Source organism: Cricetulus griseus, chromosome 3, assembly GCF_003668045.3.
Source record: "Cricetulus griseus strain 17A/GY chromosome 3, alternate assembly CriGri-PICRH-1.0, whole genome shotgun sequence".
NCBI classification, from domain to species: domain Eukaryota; kingdom Metazoa; phylum Chordata; class Mammalia; order Rodentia; family Cricetidae; genus Cricetulus; species Cricetulus griseus.
The window spans coordinates 159,693,807-159,714,781 of record NC_048596.1 but is presented as its reverse complement, the minus strand read 5'-3'; the positions used below and the strand labels follow the sequence as shown (position 1 = coordinate 159,714,781).

The 20,975-nt window shown below is 50.4% G+C and overlaps 2 protein-coding genes across 5 annotated transcripts in view; both read right to left on the bottom strand.

Moving 5' to 3' along the window:
* Nucleotides 1-757: 757 nt before the first annotated feature.
* On the bottom strand, nucleotides 758-3,049 carry Ier2 (immediate early response 2). The gene has a single exon (XM_027406220.2). It carries the CDS (start codon nucleotides 2,402-2,404, stop codon nucleotides 1,508-1,510), a length of 897 nt encoding a protein of 298 aa, XP_027262021.1. The 5' UTR covers nucleotides 2,405-3,049; the 3' UTR covers nucleotides 758-1,507.
* Nucleotides 3,050-9,277: 6,228 nt separating this feature from the next.
* Nacc1 (nucleus accumbens associated 1) overlaps nucleotides 9,278-20,975 on the bottom strand; it is an 18,335-nt gene continuing 6,637 nt past the window's right edge. For all 4 annotated transcript variants that reach the window (XM_027406231.2, XM_027406230.2, XM_027406232.2 and 1 more), the window contains exons 2-6: nucleotides 15,382-16,290; nucleotides 15,119-15,292; nucleotides 13,743-13,848; nucleotides 13,546-13,643; nucleotides 9,278-12,147 (exon numbers count right to left, since the gene is read on the bottom strand). In XM_027406231.2, coding sequence (XP_027262032.1) covers nucleotides 11,864-12,147; nucleotides 13,546-13,643; nucleotides 13,743-13,848; nucleotides 15,119-15,292; nucleotides 15,382-16,282 — 1,563 coding nt within the window. In that variant the 5' untranslated portion in view covers nucleotides 16,283-16,290 and the 3' untranslated portion in view covers nucleotides 9,278-11,863. The remainder of the gene's footprint in view (nucleotides 12,148-13,545; nucleotides 13,644-13,742; nucleotides 13,849-15,118; nucleotides 15,293-15,381; nucleotides 16,291-20,975) is intronic.

The following is a 20,975-nucleotide window of genomic DNA, read 5'->3' as shown; positions in this document are numbered from 1 at the left end:
ACTTCAGTTTGTGTGGATTTGGAATTAACTACGAAAACTAGGCTGGCCTCTAATTTAGAGATCCGCCTGTCTCTGCCTTCCTTTTGCTTGGATTAAAGGTGTACATCTCTCTGCCCGGCTTTAAACAAAACACAAAAATTTGGCGACTTGCTGTGTTTCTTGGACTGGTCTTCACACTACCGGTTGGATTAAACATGAGCATTGTTAAAGCCTAAATGTGCTGCGGAAGAGGGTTATAGGCCCATTTCTTTTTCTTTCTTTTTTACGAGACAGCGTTTCTCTCACAGCCATGGCTGTCCTGGAACTCGCTTTGTAGAGCAGGCTGGCTTTGGCTTCCCTAGTGTTGAAATTCAAATGTATGTGCCGCAACGCCCGGCTCAGGCCAGTTTCCTAGACAGGTAACTTAAGTTAGCATTCGCTTTTCCGCCTGAGCCACAAAGCTAAGAAGTTGGAAAGGGCATGTTCAAAATTCAGTCATCGCCACTCCACGCGCGGGGGCTCTACACAAGTCCCAGTCGAGGGGGCAAGACAGAAACGCCATTTAAAATTAGCCAGCTCCTTTTGAAACACTGCACCCGACAGCTCTTAAAGGCTGTGAACTTTCTACACTCGCTGGTCCCCAGAGTGTATGTTAATTTCCAAGGGACCCCCAAATCACGGGGTTGCTTTTAAGAAACAGCCTGTAAATTTAAGGCAAACCAGTTCTGACCCTTTAACCCCACCTCCTCCCTCCAAGGAAGCAAGCCAGACAGCAGCGATCTTTACTCCGAAGGTCTTTATTTTCCTAGCTGAGCAAGTAGATGGGAGTTTAATACAACCCACCATGGGAAAAGGTAAACAGACTTCATAAACACGCTGGCAAAAGAATTCCTTTCCTGCCCGAAGAGACAGGGTCTACGACAGTAAATGCGACCAGCCACCCAGCTTTCCTCCCCGCCTTGGCCCACGCCAGGCGATCCGTCTAGGCTGACGGTTCCGGGGGTCTCCAGACGCTCCACTCACTGACCGGTCCAGTCCGGGCTCTTAGCCGAGGGCCGGTTCAACCACAGCAGCCTGTGGGGGCGAGGTGACTCAAATCACTTCCCGGTCCCCAGGGCGGGTCCACACCCTGGCCTCCTCCCAGGCCCCACACCCACGCAAGGCAGCAGGAAGCACCGCGTCTGCCCCATGACGCAACCACGAGCGCTTGCACAAGCGTGCCACTTGTAGGGCCCGAAGCGCGTACGCTAGTGAAACGGCCTTGCACGGGCAGCCGGGCCAAGAAAGTCCGACCCTGAGATTCAAGATCCAGGTGTCCCTTCTCCCAGCCAGGGAGGGGACAGTCCTTAACAGCACCTGTGGACGCACTGTGGGAGAAGGCAGGCGCCCGCGCCCTCAGCTCCTCAGTCCTTCCCCGGGCCTCTGGCAGCCCGGGCCGCGGCTCTTCTCCACCGGTCCCGCCGACCTTCCCCAGCCGGCCCTGGCCACGGGTGTGCGTTTTCGGCTCCGGCGACGCGGCTCGGACTCCTCAGAAGGCCACCACGGCTCGCACCAGCACGCTGAGCATGCTGTCGGCCGGGCGGCAGGCTGGCGTGGCCTCGCAGGCGGGGGGCGCCGGCGGGGGCGGCCCACAGTTCAGCAGACTGGAGAAGCGCCTTTGGAGGACGCGGGCGAGGCTAGGGAAGGCACCCTCGGCCTGTGCGGGAGTAAGTTGCAGGCGATCGGCGACCTCCGACGTCTCCTCCCTTTCCACCTCTTCTAGGCGGGCCTTCTTGCTTGGGACCAGCCCGGCGTCAGCGCCGTCGCTCGGGTGGCTGCTGCCCCGGCGCTTGCGGCTGGCTCTGGCGGGAGGCGGGTCGCAGGGCGCGGGGGTCTCCTGGCCTCGCAGCGCTTCCTCTTGCGTGTCCATGGCCTCCGGGAGCTGCTGCTCGGCGTCGGGGGGCGCCGCTCTCCCCGCAGCTTCGGCCGCCCGCGGCGGGTGCAGGCGAGGGTCCAGAGTGCTGTCAGATGGCGCGAACTCGGGCTGCTGAGCCTCTACCTTGGCTGAAAGGTAGAGCTCCCGAGCGCTACGCAAGACGAGGGACAGCTGTAGACTGCGGTGGAGACGCAAGCCACCTCGCTGCATGCGAGAGTGGTACATCTTCCACACCGACAGGGTCATGATGCGCTGCGCTTCCTTCTGCGCCTCCATGCTTGCTTGACGAGAGCCGGGAACGGATTCAGACGGGCGCTGCGGCTGCGGCTGCGGCTGCTGCCCAGACAACAAACTTAGACCAGCAGGTCCAGAGCTACAAATTCCGGCCGGAGAAGCGCGCCGGCGCTCTTTTAATAGAGCCGGGATGACGTCACGGAGACGCCACGCCCAATCAGAAGGCCTCATCCGGGCTTTCCACAGTGGCCAGAGACTCCTTAAAGCAATAGACATGAATTTACGCCTTGAAGAAGGTACTTAGCTCCTGGCGAGGAAGAACTTTCCGCGCTGCACCTCGAGCCCCTGGGTTGGTCTGGGTTCTCAGACTCCCTGGCGGGCCAGCCACGGGTGGTGGGTGGTAATCTTCCTTTGCGGCGGGAAGACCCGGGAAGGGGTCCGTTCCCCGAGGGCACGGTTCCTTGCGCCTACCAGCCGGCTAACTCATGTTTTCTGAACAGTAAGAACGCTGCTACTTCTAAACACGCCAGGGCTGTTAGCTTTCTCTTTATTCCGTGTCTGATTCCCCATCCTCACTCCTCTGAAGGCACAGTGAGACACCTGAGGCAATCACCTGGCTAATGTTTACTAAACAAACGAATGACTGCACTGGGGCGAAAGGACACCTTAAGCCTCCAGCCCTCCTGTCTCTGTCCTTCTGGACACGGGTGGACAGCTGGCGCGGACGAGGCTGGCTGACCCTGGAGGGAGCTACCCCACAGCCGCCGGTATCCACGTAGCGACTGCTGAGCTCACGCCGTGGGCCCAGCGCCGTGGGAGTCCCGCAGACACTCTGCCTCCGCACCAAGAAACATATCTGGGCCATCGAGGAGGCTCAGGGGGTACAATCACTGGCCGACAAGCCTGACGACCTGAGTTCGATTTCCACGCGCGCGCGCACGCGAAAAAACACACACACACACACACACACACACACACACACACACACACACAGACGTCGGTTCCAACCTGCGCCACTCGCCAAGGAAAACCTGAGTCTCGGGGCAAAGGGGTAAAAACGTTCTAACATTGCCTTTCACTTGTGGTGCTTGCCCTTTAAGGGACACTGCCACACCAAAGCGTAGACTTCCCGCCACTGCTGCAGGCCGACTTCCCTGGCTAAATTTGGATGTAGTGACGTAGGGCGGCGCCGCGAACTACTTCCGGATGTCCATATAAGGATGAGGGCCGACCGTCTTGGCCGTAGCAAATGGGCTTCCGGGGCGGAGCCTCCATCGCAGACCACACCCCTTCATTTCTGGCACTCCCCCCCCCCCCCAGCGCTGTCGCGGTTACTTCTGCGGTTGTTACTGTCGTCCTCTGGGCGGTCATCTTAGAGTCCCAACGTCGCTCCACTGGCTACGTTTCCCTTTTCTTATGCTATGCCCACGCTGCGGCATCGTTATGCGGGATGAGTCTGCGTGGAGTGAGCCTCAAAACTCTCCTGCATTCGCAGGTGTAGAGGGCGAAGTACTGTGTCTGGGTCTGTTCCCTCCTCCCATCTTTCAGGGGAAGCTGCCCGGATACTCAGGACGTGTCCTTTATCCGCTGAGCCATCTCACCGGCCTTCTAATTTTTGGTATTTTGAAACAGGGTCTTGTATAGCTACAACTGCCCTGGAACTCATAAAGATCCGACTGCATTCTGCCTCCCGAGTGTGTGTGTGTGTTCCAAGAATGCTTGCATGCCTGTGCACCACGTGCTTGCAGTAGCAGCGGAGGTCAGAATGGGGCGGCAGATCGCTGGGCAGGCACCAGAGCTGTTATGTAGGAGCTGGGAACCGAACCTGTGTGCTTTCTTTTTGCTGGGGACGTTTGAGGTTCACCGCAGTCGCCGAGTTGGGGGAGGGAGCTGATATGTCTCTCCAGGACCCTTTCTTTCTATGTAGTCCTGGAACTCACTCTATAACAGGCTGGCCTCGAACTCACAGAGATCTGTCTGCCTCTGCCTCCCAAGTGCTGGGATTAGCGGCGTGCACCGCCATGTCAGGCTGCAGTAAATGTTCTTAGCTGCTGAGCTAACTTTAATGCATCGATCGAATGAGCGCCTTACCCCGCTGTGATCTCATGAGTTTCCGGAAAACTAGGATTATTGATGCTGGCTTAAAAGGAAACTGAAGTTCCGCAGCACCAGTCTGAGTGAGGGTCGACCCAATTCTGTAGGGTTTAGGGCGTGAGGGGTGAGGCTTGTGCACTGGACGCCCACAACCAGCATGGCCGAGGAGCAGGTGGGAGTCCACACGCTTTGGCCTTCTAGGGCCGCTCTTGTCGGCTGGGCTCTCGATGGTGGCCAAGTATCACGAGGTGTTTCTTTTCCGTCAGCCTGACCCTGTGTGTTTTATGTTCTGTATGTGTGAACCTGCCCTTCTGTGTCAACTTCCAGCCCCTGTACATTCTTTGGTTATTTACCCGCCTCTTTATAAATATCTACACCTAAGCTCTCATTACCTAAATGATGTGTGCCTGTACTTAGCAGGCATGACCTGCTGTCCTCAGTGCTCTTGAAACACACGGGGTGGGGTGGGGGTGGGGATCGAGAGATAAGGAGAGTCTATGGTGAGTTGGGCATGGTGGTTTATACCTCTAATTTCAGCACCCAGGAGGATTGCAGTGAGTTCAAGGCTATTGTGGTCTACATAGCAAGTTCCAGGCCAGCCAGGGCTATATACAGAAACCCCATCTCAAGCAAAACAACATTCATGGTAAGCTTGGTGAGGTGGCTCATGCCTCCTCCCCAATCCAGTAGCTCAGAGGCTGATACAGGAAGCTCAGCAGTTCTAGGACAATGAGGCCTAGATAGGATCTTAATTTTTTCACATTTACTTGTTTATCTATTTAAGTGTACATGTATGGAGGAAGAAAACAAATTAGAGGAGTTGATTTTCTTCCACCATGTGGATCCCAGGGATTAACCTTAGGTCATCAGGTTTGGTATCAAGTGTCCTTTCTCTCTCTCTCTCTCTCTCTTGGTTTTTCAAGACAGGGTTTCTCTGAGGCTTTGGAGGCTGTCCTGGAACTATCTCTTGTAGATCAGGGGGATCTCGAACTCAAAAGAGATCCACCTACTTCTGCCTCCCAAGTGCTGGGATTAAAGGCGTCATAGTGTCCTCACTCTTGAAGCCATCATCATAGCCTCAGTCTCTGTCTTTTGGTTTTTGAGATTTTTTTTTTTTTAAGATTTATTTATTTATTTATTATGAAGTGTTCTGCCTACATGTATGCCTGCAGGCCAGAAGAGGGCACCAGATATTATCACAGGTGGTTGTGAGCCACCATGTGGTTGCTGAGAATTGAACTCAGGACTTCTGGAAAAAGACAGTGCTGTTAACCACTGAGCCATCTCATCAGCTCGAGATTGTCTATTCCTTAAAACAAAACAAAAACAAAAATAAAAAACCTGACTTATATATCTTGTGTATGTACACATGCATGTGGGTTCCCATGGAGGTCCTAAAGCATCTGATCCCCTGGAATTGGAGTTCTATGAGCTTGTAAATTGCCTGACATGGGTCCTTTGTAAAAGCAGTGAGCCCTCTGAATCATTGAGCTCTTTTTCCAGCCCCCAGGGTTTCACTTTTTTTTTTTTTTCCCCATTCTTTTTCACTGTTGTGCACTGGGTCAAACTATGTAGTGCTGGCTTGCTTCAAACTCAAAGATCTGCTTGCTCGGATGTTCCAGACCACTGGGATTAAAAACATCCAACCAATAAGACACCTTTTGACTGTGTACATTTACACACTTCTCCTTAGTCCTTTTAAACATGTCTGGGGGTTAGGACAAAAGAGGTGGGCCTATTGGCACATGCCTTGCTATGAGTTCAAGGCCAGCCTGGTCTATACAGAGCAAGTTCCAGGACAGCCCAGGGCTACACAAAGAAACCCTGTCTCAAAGAAAGAAAGGAGAAAACAAAAAGCCCTTCCACATCTTGCCCTCCCTCAACTCACTGTGTGGAAGCTGTACCATGAAACATCCCACCCATTACCCTACCCATACTCCCACAGCCCCGCTGACTAAATGAACAAAACAATGTAGTAAGGTCTATAGAAATATTAACCACCTAGCCTAAAGACAATTTTGCCATCTGACCTCCTAGTATCAGGGACCAGTCCCAATCTGAGAAACAAAGGGGCCTTGGAATATTGGGAAAAAGAAAAAAAAAAGTTGTAGCCTCCTATCAAGGGGGGCCAGGAGTCCAGAAGACCTCCTGCAGCAAATCTGTGTCCAAGGCTCCTGGATTTGTCTTGATCCAGGCCATGGATCATGCTGTAGCCCAGCCTGGCCTTGAACTCACAGCATTCCTCTTGCCTCAGGCTCCCAAATGCAGTTTACCACCACGTGCTGGCTAAGTAGGTAGACTGCTTGCTTAGCATGTTTTAAGCTGTAGGTTAGTGCCCTAGCACTCCATACCTGCAGTTCTAGCACTCACCAACAGGCTGGAGGATCAGAAGTTCAAGGTCCTCTTCAGGTACTCAAGGAGTTTGGGAACACTACAGACACCATCTTAAAATCTCAAAACCTAAATGAAGTGTGGACTTGCACACAGGCATGTACACAGAATTAAAAACAAACAACAGGCTAGGTGGCAGACACCTGTAATCCTAGGTACTTTGAGACTAAGGTAAAGCAGAAGTACTTAAGTCGAAGGCCTGCCTAGACTACAGTGCACATAACAAAGACGGCTGGTGCCACACTGCCCTGAGTGAAGTGCTTGGCATGCAACTGTGTATATCCATATAAAGTAAATAAATGTCAATAAAGACAAAGAGAAGCCAAAGTGTAGTAGCATTTTCTGTTGTTGAGTCCTAGTCTAGGTTTGTTTGTTTTTCAAGAAAGGTTTCACTGATGTTCTGGTTGGCCTTGAACTCACGAGATACACCAGCCTCTGCCTCCTGAGTGCAGTGATCACCACTGCCCAGCTTAACATATTGTTTATGAATTTAATGATCTGCATTCCAATCTTGGGGAATAAAGGCTATAGCTCTCAAGCTGGGTAGCACTTGCCTTTTGTAAGCAGAGGTAGAGATCCAGGCCAGCCAGAGCTATATAGTGAGACCCTGACTCAAAACAAACCAGCAAACAATGAAGAAACTGAGCCATATCAAGTGGCATGGCTTTAGGGCCTCCTTGTTAGTAAGTGGCAAGTCTGGGGAGGTAGCCCACCCAGTCTCATTGTCCAGTCAATCTGCTACAAACCCACCCTGGGTCTGCTTTGGGACAGTATCCCGCTCCAACTCTGCCAGCGGCCTAGAAGCCTCAGTCCTCTCCACACCTAGGAACAGCAAGCTACCCAGGTCTGTGGGGGTTGGGGAGGCGTGGCAGGGTGAGGCTGTGGAATCCTCAGGTTTTCTAGCAGCTGCTCCTTTCCACTCAGCAGTTGGATGATGGACCACTAGGATCAACAGTTAGAAATGGTGTCTGGGAGTAGATGAGCGAGCATATAAGGCCAGGGATTGGGGGGCATGCCTCTGGCTTCTCTGGTGCACAGGTGCTCTGATTCCACCATGGTACTGGCAGCATACTGGATACCTTTACTAAAGAACTGGTTCACAGTCTCAGATGGATCAGGTCTTCAGAAAGATAGCTAAAGGGTCCCACATGAGGGGCGAGTGCTCTTTGGTAGGTTAGTTAAAGCCTGGAGTGAGTGTAGGAGGGAAGTAGCTAGTGCTCTTGACTTCTGCCACTTGTCTTCAGACAGACAATGGTATGCCATTGTAGTGCTCATGGGTGTCATTTCCTGGTCCTGATTTTACTCCTTTTTCCAATTTGGGATGTGTCTACTGGAAAGGAAGTGAACCTGGAGAGCCTACCCAAGGATCTTTTTAGACCTTGAGTTGGTACCTAAGTTTCTGCCACCGTCCCAATTCAAGTGCTCTTATAGGGTGATTTGGGAAGATATTGGACAAACTCTGCCCCAAAGCCATCCCCCTATGCCTTCTAATGGTGCCAATAGACATAAAACCCAGCAATAAACAAATTTGTATGGTATGGTGTTGATTTAAGCTTTGGCCAATCCCTTTGGATGGCTTCCCTAAGATTCCTGCTCACCTTCTCAGGGGCTCAGGTGTCTGTGTACATTAGGAACTCAACTGCCAATATTTGATACAAAAAAAGATTCTATTGTCGTCCCCCCCCCCCAGTTTCTCTGTGAAACAGTCCTGGGATTCCCTTTGTAGACCAGGCTGGCCTCAAACTCAGAGATCCGCCTGCCTCTGCCTCCCAAGTACTGGGATTAAAAGCGAGTGACTGACACCACTGCCTGGCTTTGTTCTTATTCCTTAAAAAACAAACAACAAAAAAAAACTTGTTGTTATTGTTAGTACACATGTTCCACGGAACATGTAAAGGGCAAGGAACTTTGTGAAGCAAGTTCTCTCCTACCTTTACATGGATTCTGTGGATCTAAGACAGTCTCACTAGGCTTCTGCAACAAGTACCCTTTTCTGATGAGCCATCTCATATGCCTCAAATCCTATTTTCTGAAGGCTGAGTATGGGCTTTCTTTTCACCATACCAAAACACCAGCTCCTGGTCTCAGTGAAACACAGGACTGGAAAGCAGGGACAAAAGGGTCCCAAGTCATAGGCCAACCTAAGCAGTGTTAGGGAGCTGTTTCAAAAACCACAAAGCAAACCAACCACCTAATCCCAGGTAGTCCTGGGAATTAAGATTTTAATTTTCATTATCTTCACAAGGATGTTACCTCTACAGACATACTCCTCACAGAGAGGGGTGGGCTTAGGCCTGTCTGAAGGCACAGTGAAGGCCAGTGACCTGATGAGACCTGAGCACTCAACTCCCACCTTCCTCTTTAGACAGACTTATATAGCCCAGGCTACTCTCAGACTTGCCATATAACTTAACTCCCAATGGTCTGACTTTCAATCCCCCTGGGTATAAGCCACCACCACTTTCCCATGCTTTGTCCTTGGGGCTCTGGGACTCAGTGCTGTCTGCTGCTACAGCCTGTTTTCCAGTTGCACGTGTGATCTCAGGCTGAACTGTAGTTTGGGAGCAGCACAAGTACTCCAACACATAGCACACTGTTAGAAGGCAGGTGTGCACCTTGATGGGTGGCCAGCATGTCCCTCTCCAGTGAGCAGAGCACAGCAGGGCTGTTACAAAGGCGTCTTGTTTATTCTTATCAGCATCACTGACTCTCAGGGTTCACATTTCCCAACACCACTCCTCTCCGTACAGTAGTTAATGTGCAATCTCACTTGTGGGCCTGGGAGGGGTGGGGACTTGGCTCTGGGTGGGGAGGGCATTGGCACTTCACATGGGCCAGTGGGTGATGGCCTGTCCCCATGAGAGGCATGGATGGGTGGGTTTGCCACTGGGTTTGCCCCTAGTTGTCTTTCCTGCCAGGTGGGTTACTTTTTCACTCTCCTGGATGCTTGGGGTGGGGAGCATGCAGCTCTCAGGAGGGCAGGGCAAGCAGCTGACCTCCAGAGGAGGGGTGCAGGGGTGGCTCCTGAGGTAAGGCACAACCCTGTCTTTGGCTCTCCTAGTGAGTAGTTTTCTCCCCTGTACCCCTGGCTTTATACCTCCCCCACCCCAAGTCCCGGGAGTCAGGGCCACCTCCTGAGGTGCTTGGAACCAATGGGCTCTGCTGCCCACTCTACCACAAGACCTTTCAGTCCCGTGGAGCTGCCCCCTTACTAAGTCTGGGCAGGGAGCACAGCCTGTCCTCACCATGGCCAGGCTCAGCTGCTTGCCAAGTTACCAGGACATTGTGCTTTGGGATCTTTGCTGGGGGAGATGGGACAACAGGCCCGGGCAAGGGTGGAGGGAGGGGGTATGACTAAGGTGCTTGTGCTTTAGCTAGGGATGTCAACTCCCCTCCACTTGGCCACCCATGGCTAAGGTACTGGGGTCAAGTCAGACCCAACACCCCACCCTCACCATCAGATGTTAAGAGGGACCCTGGCAGATTAGAGGGTGCTGCTGGCCTGGAGGCAAGTCTCCAGATCTGACTCAAAAGGCTCCATCCCACCTCTCCAATCCTGCAACCCCGTGCCTCTGAAGAGGCAGCTAGAATGCAGAGTTGGGGAGAGGGAGGGAGGTCAGGGCTAGAACAGAACCAGTGAGATGGTGAAATGACGTTAATGCAGGGGAGTAACAGAAACCCTGTGCTCACATATTAAATTCAGAAACCCAAGAGCTTGCTCCTGGAGAGTTAAGAGTGGAAAGAAACAGCCAGAGAAAGCTCCACAAACCACCAACAATGGATGTGGACCCTGCCCTGTCTCATCCCCCAAGAGTGGGCTCAGCCAACTGGGACCTGTGAACACCCTTAAACTGTAGTCCTGGGAGAGAGGAAGCTGGTTGGATCCACAGGAGCCCTGGGGCACTGGGACTGAGCCCCTGTGGAAACATGCACCTACATTCCACACACATACACACACACACACACACAGTTTCCCTGCATTCTGCCTTCCACAGCCCAGGGATCCAGGGTACCTCAGACACATTCCCATTGATTTGAAAAATAAAAGGAAATCTTATACTTCAATATTTCATTCGCTAAAAAAATGTTTCAAAAAGTTATGTACAGGGGGTGGGGGCTGGGAGCCCTGCCCAGGGTCGGATGGGAGAAGGGCAGCAGCCTCCCAGCCTGCTCCCTGGTTCCGACCCTGGTCTTGCTGCCTCTTGATCTTCATGTTTTTAAAAGCAAACACTCTACGCACGCACGCACGCACACACGCACGCACACACGCACACCCACAAATTCTGCCAGACTGGAAACCTGTCCTGAGACTCTCGCCTGCCCACAGGAGGAGCACTGCTCTCTTAGAACCAACCTCTTGGGCTGAGGGACCCATAGAGGCAGAGCAGGGTGGGATTTAGAGGGGTATGATGGAGGCTGCCACAGAGGGTCAGTTCTAGAATTTCTCTAAGCCTTTTGGGCTTGTTTCCTTAGCAATAAAGTGGACAGTCCCTCTTGGCCTCACCTACCCCAGCCCCAAGGTGCAGGTACAGACGAGAGGGACAGGAAGGCGCTTTTGGAGACATGGAAGCACTGGGGGTGGTGGGAGGGGTCCTGAGAACCCCTGGGCCCATGGAGTCCCAAGCAGCCACAGTGAGGGGCAGGCTCTTCTTGAGCTCTGCCCATCCCCTAGCCGGGCCTGGTGCTGGGAAATGCCTAAGAGGAAGGGGAACCAGGGCTCCCCATGAGTGTTGAGGAAGGTCACAGATCCCACCTGATGCCTGTCCTCTTCTGACCCAGCCCAGCTTGCTTTGGGGATAAGGTGTGGGATGACAGGGAGGCAGAGAGGCTGGAAGCATGCAGCACCCCCTGCAGGTTCCAGGGAGGGACAGACAGTAGCTCGTGACTAAGGTGGTGGGGGTATGTGTGTGACAGGAGGGGGAGTGTGACATCCATGGGAGGGTCCTAGGTGGTTACTGGAGGACCTCCTCTGAGGGGGCTGTCTGTCTATCTGGAAGCTGTATTCTATGCCCATCGTGTTCAGCTCTTTCTCACTGTCATTGAGAAAGCTGCTGTAGGTGCTGTCCTCTGCTAGATGCAGTGGATTGGCTTTGGTCAGCCAGCTCTTGCATCGTGATAGAGGGCATGGAGTGCCCCTCACAGGTCCTGGGGAGGGACAGACAGTAGATCGTGACCAGGTGGTAGGTGGGGGTGTGTGATAGGAAGGGGAGTGTGACATCTTGTAAGGGGTGTGTGTGTGTCACACATATGTTACTGGAGAACCTCAGCCGAAGGGCCGGCCTCGCCATCGTGGCTGACTGTCTCGAAGCTGTGGCTGGCTGTCTCGAAGCTGTGCTCCATGCTCATCATGTCCGGCTCTATCTTGCTAACGTCGCTGATGAAGCTGCTGTAGCTATCACCCTCTACCAGGTGCAGTGGCTTGGTCTTGGGCAGCCAGCTTTTACGTACCACTCGGCGGGCATTGGTGCACATGTCAGCTGCAATGGCATTCATCTCGCTCTCCTTGAAGTTGGGGGCGAAGTTCTGGCAGTAGTCTGTGGGGGTAGAGTAGGCAGCTCGGGCCTAGACTCCTCCTATTAAGTCTCCCAGCTTCTATGAATGTCCAGGGGATACCACTAACTATACCAAACTCTGCTGCTCACCTGGGCTCCCACCCACGCAGGGACATGCAGTGCTGTAGGATTCAGAGCCTGGGAGGCTGCCAATGCAAACCTAAGCCTCCTCTGACAAGTGGCTGCCACTGTCACAGACTTGCCCTTTGACAGGTCTGGCCACCTCAATCTTCTCTCGACTACTCTGGATTTGAGATTCTCCTCTATGACAAAGGCATTCAGGTCCCTTCCATACCATATGCCAAATGTGAAGAAACCCCTAATTGTAGCCTCTTTCCTAATAAGCCGCAAAAGAACCTCAGAACCACTCCCCCCACCTTCCAATGTAGCTGTGGCTGACCTTGAACTCCTGCTGCTTCTGTTCTACCTCTTGAGTGCTGGTCAGAACCTTTTTTGTTTGTTTTTAGAGGGTTTCTCTGTGCAGCCCTGGCTGTCCTGAACTCACTCTAGACCAGGCTGGTCTCAAACTCACTGAGATCCACCTGCCTTTGCCTCTTGAGTGTTGGGATTAAAAGTGTGCGCCACCACTGTCTGGCCAGAATCCTTTTCAAGTTTTAAAATTTATTATTCGGATATATGGCAATCAGAGAACAACTTATAGAAGGGACACAGGGGATCAAACTCAGGTTGCTCAGCTGCTGAACCACCTCACTGGTCCAGACATCCCAACTCCTGTTTCCAGACAGGGTCTCTTACATAGCCCTGGCTGTCCTCAAACTCACAAGAGATTCACCTTCCTCTGTCACCTGTGTATGTCACCATGCCTGCACACAAAACCCTTTTAAATTGGTTAGGCCGAAGGGCCAGTGAGCTCTAGGGATCTTCCTGTCTTGTTTCCCCAGGATTTTAGGTATCCAGCTTTCACTGTGAATGCTAGGGATCTGAAGCCAGGTTCTCATGCTTATGAGGCAAGCACTTTATTCACGAGCCATCTCAAAACTCAACTCCTAGCCCTATATGCTGGCACAGGCTTTTAAATCCCAACACTTGGGAGTTCAAGGCCAGGCTGATCTACATAGTTCTGGGCCAGCCAGGACTATGTAGAGACCCTGTTTCAAAAGCCAACTAACCAACCAAACCCAACTCTACCCATCTGTCATGTCAAACACTGAAGGAAAAAACAAAAGCCCTCTGAGCTGTGGTGGCCTTTAATCCCAGCACTTTGAAGGCAGAGGCAGGCGTATCTGAGTTGGAGGTCAGCCTGATCTACAGGGCAAGTTCCATGACAGGGCTACACAGAGAAACCCTGTCTCAAACTCCGCCCCCCCCCACCCCAAATGAAAGTTATCTGCTAACCCCAGGCCCCAGCAGAACACTCACACTTGACAGCATGGAGGACTCGACTATCCAGCGGCTTTCGTCTGGGGTCATTGGTGGAAGAACGGATGCCAGTGCCACAGCTATTGGCCAGTGTGTTCCTGGAGGTGGGGTAGAGATATGGAGGGCATCAGAGTCTCTGGGAGAGGTGTGAAGGGACAACCTGTCCCCCAACCCTGGGGCTCTGGGGTATACCTCACCGGTCAAAGAAAGAAGCCAGGAGCCGCCGCAGCAAGACCTTGTGTCTTGTGCCTGCACTGACGTGGCAGTTCATGAGCTGTGCCCTTGTGATGTACACGTTGGTGCCTAGTAAGAAAAGTCACATGATCTGGACCCAAATCTCAACTCACCCAGTCTGAACACCCATAGGCACGCTGAATAAATACCTAGGTAGTTAAAAACAAGATGGCAGAGGCCCTGAAACACTAGTACCCCTAGGCCCCTATGGCAGTGAGCTCCCACCTTCTGGCCCAGCCACATACCCCACCCCCCAAATGGCCCAGAAACCTACAGACTGATCTTTGATGAGAAGCAAGTCAGTTTCTTTCTCCTCCCTCTCCCTTTCTTTTTGGTTGAGACAGCGTCTTTCTATGTAGCCCATGCTTGCTTCAACTCTGAATCTAGGGTCCCAGATGTGCTCCACCTCACCTGAAGATAGTTTGGTACCACTCTTCTCATCTACCTCCCTTTTGGGATCTAGCCCAGCAGCGTTTAACCCCAACATCTAGGAAGCAGAAGCAGGCGAATCTTTGAGTTCAAGGTCAGCCTGGTCGACATAGTGACAGTCAAGGCTACACAGAGAAACCTTGTCTCAAAACACCAAACTAAACCAAACCAAAACCAACACACACACACAAGAAACCCAACACACACACACAAAAACAAATCAAAAAAACAAAACCCCCCAAACAGCTGGGCGTTGATGGCACACACGTTTAATCCCAGCACTCTTGAGGCAGAGGCAGGTGGATCTCTGTGAGTTCGAGGCCAGCCTAGTCTACAGAGCTAGTTCTAGGACAGCCTCCAAAACAAAACAGAGAAACTGTCTCTGAAAAAAAGAAAAAAAAGAAAAAAAAGAAAGAAAGAAAAAAGAAAAGGAAAACAAAAACAACAAACAAAACAAAAACAACTCCAAAACATGGGATTTCTCTAGCATGCTGGTACTCTACACGGAGTCAGACCCCAGCCTTAAGCTCAACTAATTTTTTTTTTTCTTTTTGAGACAAGGTCTCATGTATCCCAGACTAGCCTCAAACTTGCTATATAGCCAAGACTGAGCATGATTTTTGACCCTTCTGCCTCTACCTCTTTCGTGCTGAAATTACAGATGTGTATCACCATACCTAGTTCATGCAGGACTTGGTATGGAATCTAGGGCTTTATGATAGGTACTGAGTCCCCAGCCCAAACTCATTTAACTCAATACCTTTCTTGTCAGGACAGCTGCTTCCAAAAGCTGTCCAAATGGGAACTAAGGAGAATATCACATAGGTAGGGCACTAGCTAGTAATAACTGTGACACGAGACCAGAGGTTACAGAACACGGGAATTGGGGACTAAAGCACAACCAGCAAACCTGTCACGAGCTCCAGCTTCTCAGAGGGGTCACCTTCATCATAGAGCTTTGGGTGGCAGCGGTTGCCAATCTGGTTGATAAGTTCAGCTGGGAGAGATGCCAGGTCTTGTCGTACCCGGATTCGACTTCGGGATTCGAGGACCACCTGCTCAGGGAGGGCCTCTACCTTTTCAACTGTGGGAACAAGGGCAAATATATTCATGTTACTTACACATGCACGCACACACACTCGAGCACACTCATGAGGGAGGGGTGGCACTCACCTGTCTGGCCAACGTTCAACATACTGTACATGGTGTACATATTGCAGATCTGACGGTACTGTTCATCTGTACCTTCCTCGCCTGCATCTTCCTCCTCGTCCTCCTCATTGTGGTAGGAGCCAGGGCTGTCACTGGTGTAAGCACTGGAGGTACCTGGGCTGGTCCGCTCTGACATGCTGGGTCCACTCATACATCCCCCCACTGCAACCACAGCCACTGCTGCTGTAGCTGTGGCCATTGAGACTGGCTGGGGCATCCGGTTAATGGCCAGGTCTGGTGTGGAGAATTTGGCCATCTTGCGGCTGCCATTGCTACCACTGCCTCCAGCCTCCTTCTGGCTGCTATCCCACAGCCTCTTGGCCATGGGTGTGCATTGCACGGAGTCCAACTCCTGTTCTGTCTTGACCCGTGACACAAGGGGCAGTGGCGTGCTACAGGCTGGCCAGCCTAGTGTCTGCGCTACAGGACTCTGAGGCTCTGAAGATGGGGCCTCCTCTGGGTGCAGGCCCTGGGAGTCGCAACTTGGAGAGCTAACTTTGAGGAAGAACTCAGTGCCCTTCTCCATGATCTCCTGGATCTGTAGGAAGCCGGCTGTGTAGATGAGCAGGAACTGGTCCCCCATGTTCATGCTCAGCCGGCCTGTATAGCAAAATGTGAGGATCTGCTGGAATGACTGTGGTTGCACAGCGGCTGGCAGTTCTACCACAGCACTGCGGCTGCTGTTGAATAGGTCCCGGAAGTAGGAGCTGCTGGCGGCCAGCACAGCACGGTGGGCCTTGAAGGCATGGCCCTTAACCACCACTGACACGTCACAGTATAGTCCCTGCAGTCGCTGCTCATTGAGGCACTCAAGGATGCTGTTGCCAAAGTTTGGAATCTCCATCTGCAGGGTCTGCGCCATGGCAGCAGCTGCGTGAGGACAGGAGATAAAACACTGGACAGGTCAGGTGGCAGAACCAACATAGGCCCTGCCCTGCCTCAGCAACCTCACCTCCTGCAGGAGAGCGTGTGGTAGCCACAACATCCACATGGTGAAATCTGTGCTACATCTAAGGATGGCAGTGCCACCTCCACTTCCGGCCCCTACACAGCCCTGCCTTTATGACATAGTCATCCTGTGGACATCTGAAGGGAACTGGTTCAGGGACATTATAGATATTGGAATCTACAGCCACCAAGCTCCTTTGCTTTCTTGTGGTGCCAGGGATGGAACCCAGGGTCTTTAGTGTGCTAGGCAAGTGCTCCATGACTAAGCTTATAGACTTCACTCAGGCCAGCCTCAAAGTCTTGGTCCTTCTGCCTCCACCTCTAGAGTGCTGGGGTTACTGATGTGGCTCTATGTATTTTAAATGATCTCTAGAGGACTTGTAACTCTTAAAAAAAATCTTTTAAAATGTTCAGCACAGTGCTGAGGATGGAACCCAGGGTTTTACATAAGCTAGGTACATGCTCTACCACTGAGTTTCACCATCACAGGAACTCCTTGTGGGTCTATGGTTGGTTGAATATGAAGATGTGGGACCTGTAGTCTCTGAGAGCAGGGCCAAGATCAGTCCTTTGCACATGAGAAGACACAGGCATACCACACCAACATTCTTACACTCTATGTAAGAACGGCTATTGGTGTGTCAGTACCACTGTCTGCAGCCCAGAATATGACCCTTGGCACTCACTGATCATGCTGCTAGTCATGGAAGTGCACATTCAAACACAATGCAAAACAGGCATCACCTCATACTGTAGGCTTGAAAGCAGGAAAAAAGACTGGGCTGTGTGAACAAGGCTCTAAGCTCAGCCACCTCATCCCACTGTCAAATACAGCAGGTAGTACCAAAAGTGAGAACTCTGCACTCTTACACACTCTGGCAAGATTACAGTATGGGAAAAGTATTTGGGGAAAGTCTCAAGGTTCTTCATATGATAGGAAAAAGCCATCTAGCTTATTAGGATCACATGACATATGATTCCATTTATATGAAATGTCCAAAACAGGCAAATCCATTAAAACATAAAACAGATAGGTAGTTTCAAGGAGCTGGGAAAGAAGAAACAGGCTTGCTTAGGGCAAAGGGGTGTATGCTTATTCTTGGTGTAATGAACTATCACTTAAAGTTAACAATGATCAGGGCTGGATGGCTCAGCAATTTTGAAAGCATTGGCTGCTCTTCCAGAGGGCCCTGGTTTAATTCCCAACACCCACATGGCAGCTTACAACCATCTGTAACTACAAGATCTGACACTCTCACACAGACATAGATGCAGACAAAAAACCAATGCACATAAAAATAACTTTAAAAAGTTAACAACGATCAATCACTGATAGAAAGTTTCCTAACTCTGAAGATATGAAAGACTACTACAAAGCCAGGTGTGGTAGTCCTAGCAACTCTGGAGGGCAGAGAAGGGGAGGATTCATTGAGCCTAAACATAGAGGTTAGCTTAGGCAATATAGGTCCCCATCTCAAAAATAAGTGACTATTACAGTTTAAAGGGGTAGAGTGCATAGTTTATCTCAACAAAAAAAACAAACAGGGCTGGGATATAGCACTTGCCTACAGAAGGCCAGGGCTCTGCCCTGCCAAGTCCCCACCCCCACACAGAAAAGGAGACTGCAATGGTTTCCTCTGTACAAAACTGGGAAGCTGTGCAAAGTACATTTTTCTGATTTTAAATTTTGTGCCCTGTGGGCCTACTGTTCATTTGTAAAAAAAAAAAAAAAAAAAAAAAAAATTCTTCTTACTACTTTTTTGTTTGTGGACAGGTTTCTGCTAAATGTAACCTAGGCTAGCTTTGAGCTTGCATTGATTAGCTTCAGTCTCCTCAGTGCTGGGGAGCCTATACATCCAGATCCAATGCATACCCCCCCAACAAGATCTCATTAAACAGCTCCAGGCTGGTCTTGAACTCACACACAGAGATCTACCTGCCTCTACTTTCCAAGTGCTGAGGTTAAGTTACTTTGCTTGCTTAAATGGTTTTTAAGAAAATGGCTCAATTAACACCCACATAGTTCAGCACTCAGAGGATAGGCTAAGGCAAAGTCTCACCATGACACTCTGGCTGGCCTGGAGCTCAATATGTAGACCAGACTAGACTTAAACTCACAAGAAATCCACCTGGCTCTTATTCCCAAATGCTGAGATTAAGGACATGCACCATGACTCTGGACTTTTTATTATTATTATTATTATTATTATTATTATTATTATTATTATTATTACATTTATTCACTTTGTGTTTTGCCTGCAGGTATATGTGTGCTTGGTGCCCTTGGAGATCAGAGAGGGAAATGGAGTTATGGATGGTTGTAAACCACCGAGGAGTCCAACCCAGTACTCTGCAACAGCAACAAGTAACTTTTAATTGCGGAGCCATCCTCTATGCACACACGCACGCGCCCCTTAATGCACGTGTACATATATATGCCACGGCACATGCATGGCAATCAATTAAAGACAACTTTATGGAGTCAGTTCTCCTTCCACCTTTATGTGAGTGAGCTCTAGAGATTGAACTCAGGCTTCCAGGCTTGAGGGCCTGGCAAGTGCCTGCTGAGCCATCTCACCAGTGAGACAAATCTGAAGATTTAACAAAATGGCATTGTCTGTGCTTCATGAAGGCCCCATTAGGGCAGCAAATTTATCCAAGCAGCTCACCACTGTGTCCCTTGGCCCTAGGACTGAACCAGGCATGTAGTTCCAGCTACTCAGGAGGCTGAGGTGAAAGGATAGCCTGAACACAGGAGTTCAAGATCAGCTTGGGATACATAAACCCGATTTCAACTGTTTCTAACCCTAGTTCCTTGAATTCAGATGCCCTTTTCTGGTTTCCCTGGGCATGGCGTGCCCATTGGTACACACACATGTAGGGAAAATACTCATACACATAAAATATAACCCCCCACCAACAGTATTGTTTAAAAAGATTCAATAATCATTCCTATTGCTTCAAATCTAATTCTAAGTCTAAAACAAGAGTGAGAGCTCTGAAGCATTATCTTGGCTCTTCTGACAGCTGACCTCAAGACAGCTAGAAGTTAGAATCAAACCTGGGAATTGATATCACTGAGCTTCAGACTGTCATACTGCTGTTGACTCACTGGCTTGGACAACAGACTTGGGCCCCACCAAGGTCACAGAGGAATGGCAATGGATTGCACTCCTGTACCACAAAAACAAGCAAATAAACCAGCTTAGTATGATGGTGCATATCAGTAGTCTCAGCACAGGGTATATGAGGGAGGCAACAATGCTGGCCTGAGTCTTAGAGAAACAGTTTCAAAATAATCAAAACACAAAAAAGAGAAAGGAAAAAAAATAAACTAATTTATACGCCAAAATATATTTCTTTTTTTAAAAAAAGATTTATTTATTATGTACACAGTATTCTGCCTGCATGTATGCCTGCAGGCCAGAAGAGGGCACCAAATCTCATTACAAATGGTCGTGAGCCACCATGTGGTTGCTGGGAATTGGACTCAGGACCTTTGGAAGAGCAGGCAGTGCTCTTAACTACTGAGCCATCTCTCCAGCCCGCCAAAATGTATTTCTAGTGTTAAGCAGGACTTTGGCAGGCACAGTGATAAACACCTATTCTCTTTGCAAGGAGTCAAAACCTAAGTTTGAAGCTGGGATTGGAGACGGTTCAGCAGTTAAGAGCACTGTGGTTGCTCTTCCATAGCTACCCTAGTTTGATTCCCAGCACCCACATGGCAGCTTCTGGATGCAATTCTAGGTCTAGGGGTCTGATGCCCTCTTCTGGATTCTGTAGGCACTGCATGCACATACTGCAGACATATATGTAGGTCAAAAAAGAGGCCCTGTTTCCAAAAAATGGAGGGTGGGGACAGGCCTTTGGGAAGTAATTAGTTCATGGTTTTCCACCTTCATGAGATACCCAAGGAAGTCTGTTCATCCCTTCCACAGCCACCCTCAATGGCCCTCAGTGAACCTTGGAGACTGAGCCTGCAGTACCTTCATCTTGAACTTCCAGCCTCCTCAGTTTGAGCAATAAATTTCTGCTGGGGCAGTTCAATGGCAAAGTCTCTGGTTCCAACCTCAGCAGAACCAATGATGATACATATATTTCCACTCAGACAGAATGAAGGAAAAGTAATAAACATTCTGACAGTAAAGAGAAAATTAGTCTACTTGTATGTATCCTATAGTTGGCTTTTTTGCTGCTATTTTTGGGAAAGGTTGCAAGTTGCCCAGACTGGACTCTACCTTGAATAAGTAGATAGCAGAGGATGAAACTGAATTTTCACCCTAGCCTTCCAAGTATGGGTATCACCACAATCAGCTAGCATCTATTTCTATGAGATCTGCCTGCCTCTGCCTCTCAAGTCCCAAGTGTTGGGGCACCCCCCCCCCACACACACTTTATTTTCTTTCCTTGAAAACTGTCATTAAACCCATGGCAATAATAGGATGAATAGCAGCTCCCTTTCACAGTGCCTGGTAACAGCTCAGACAAGACCATCTCATTTCTTAGGATATTTCCTGAGATGAAATGAGCCTTCTTAACATCTGATTCAGGAGAACAGGTCAGAGAAGCAAAAATAGTGGCCTGGATCATACAAAGTTTGTTCCTGA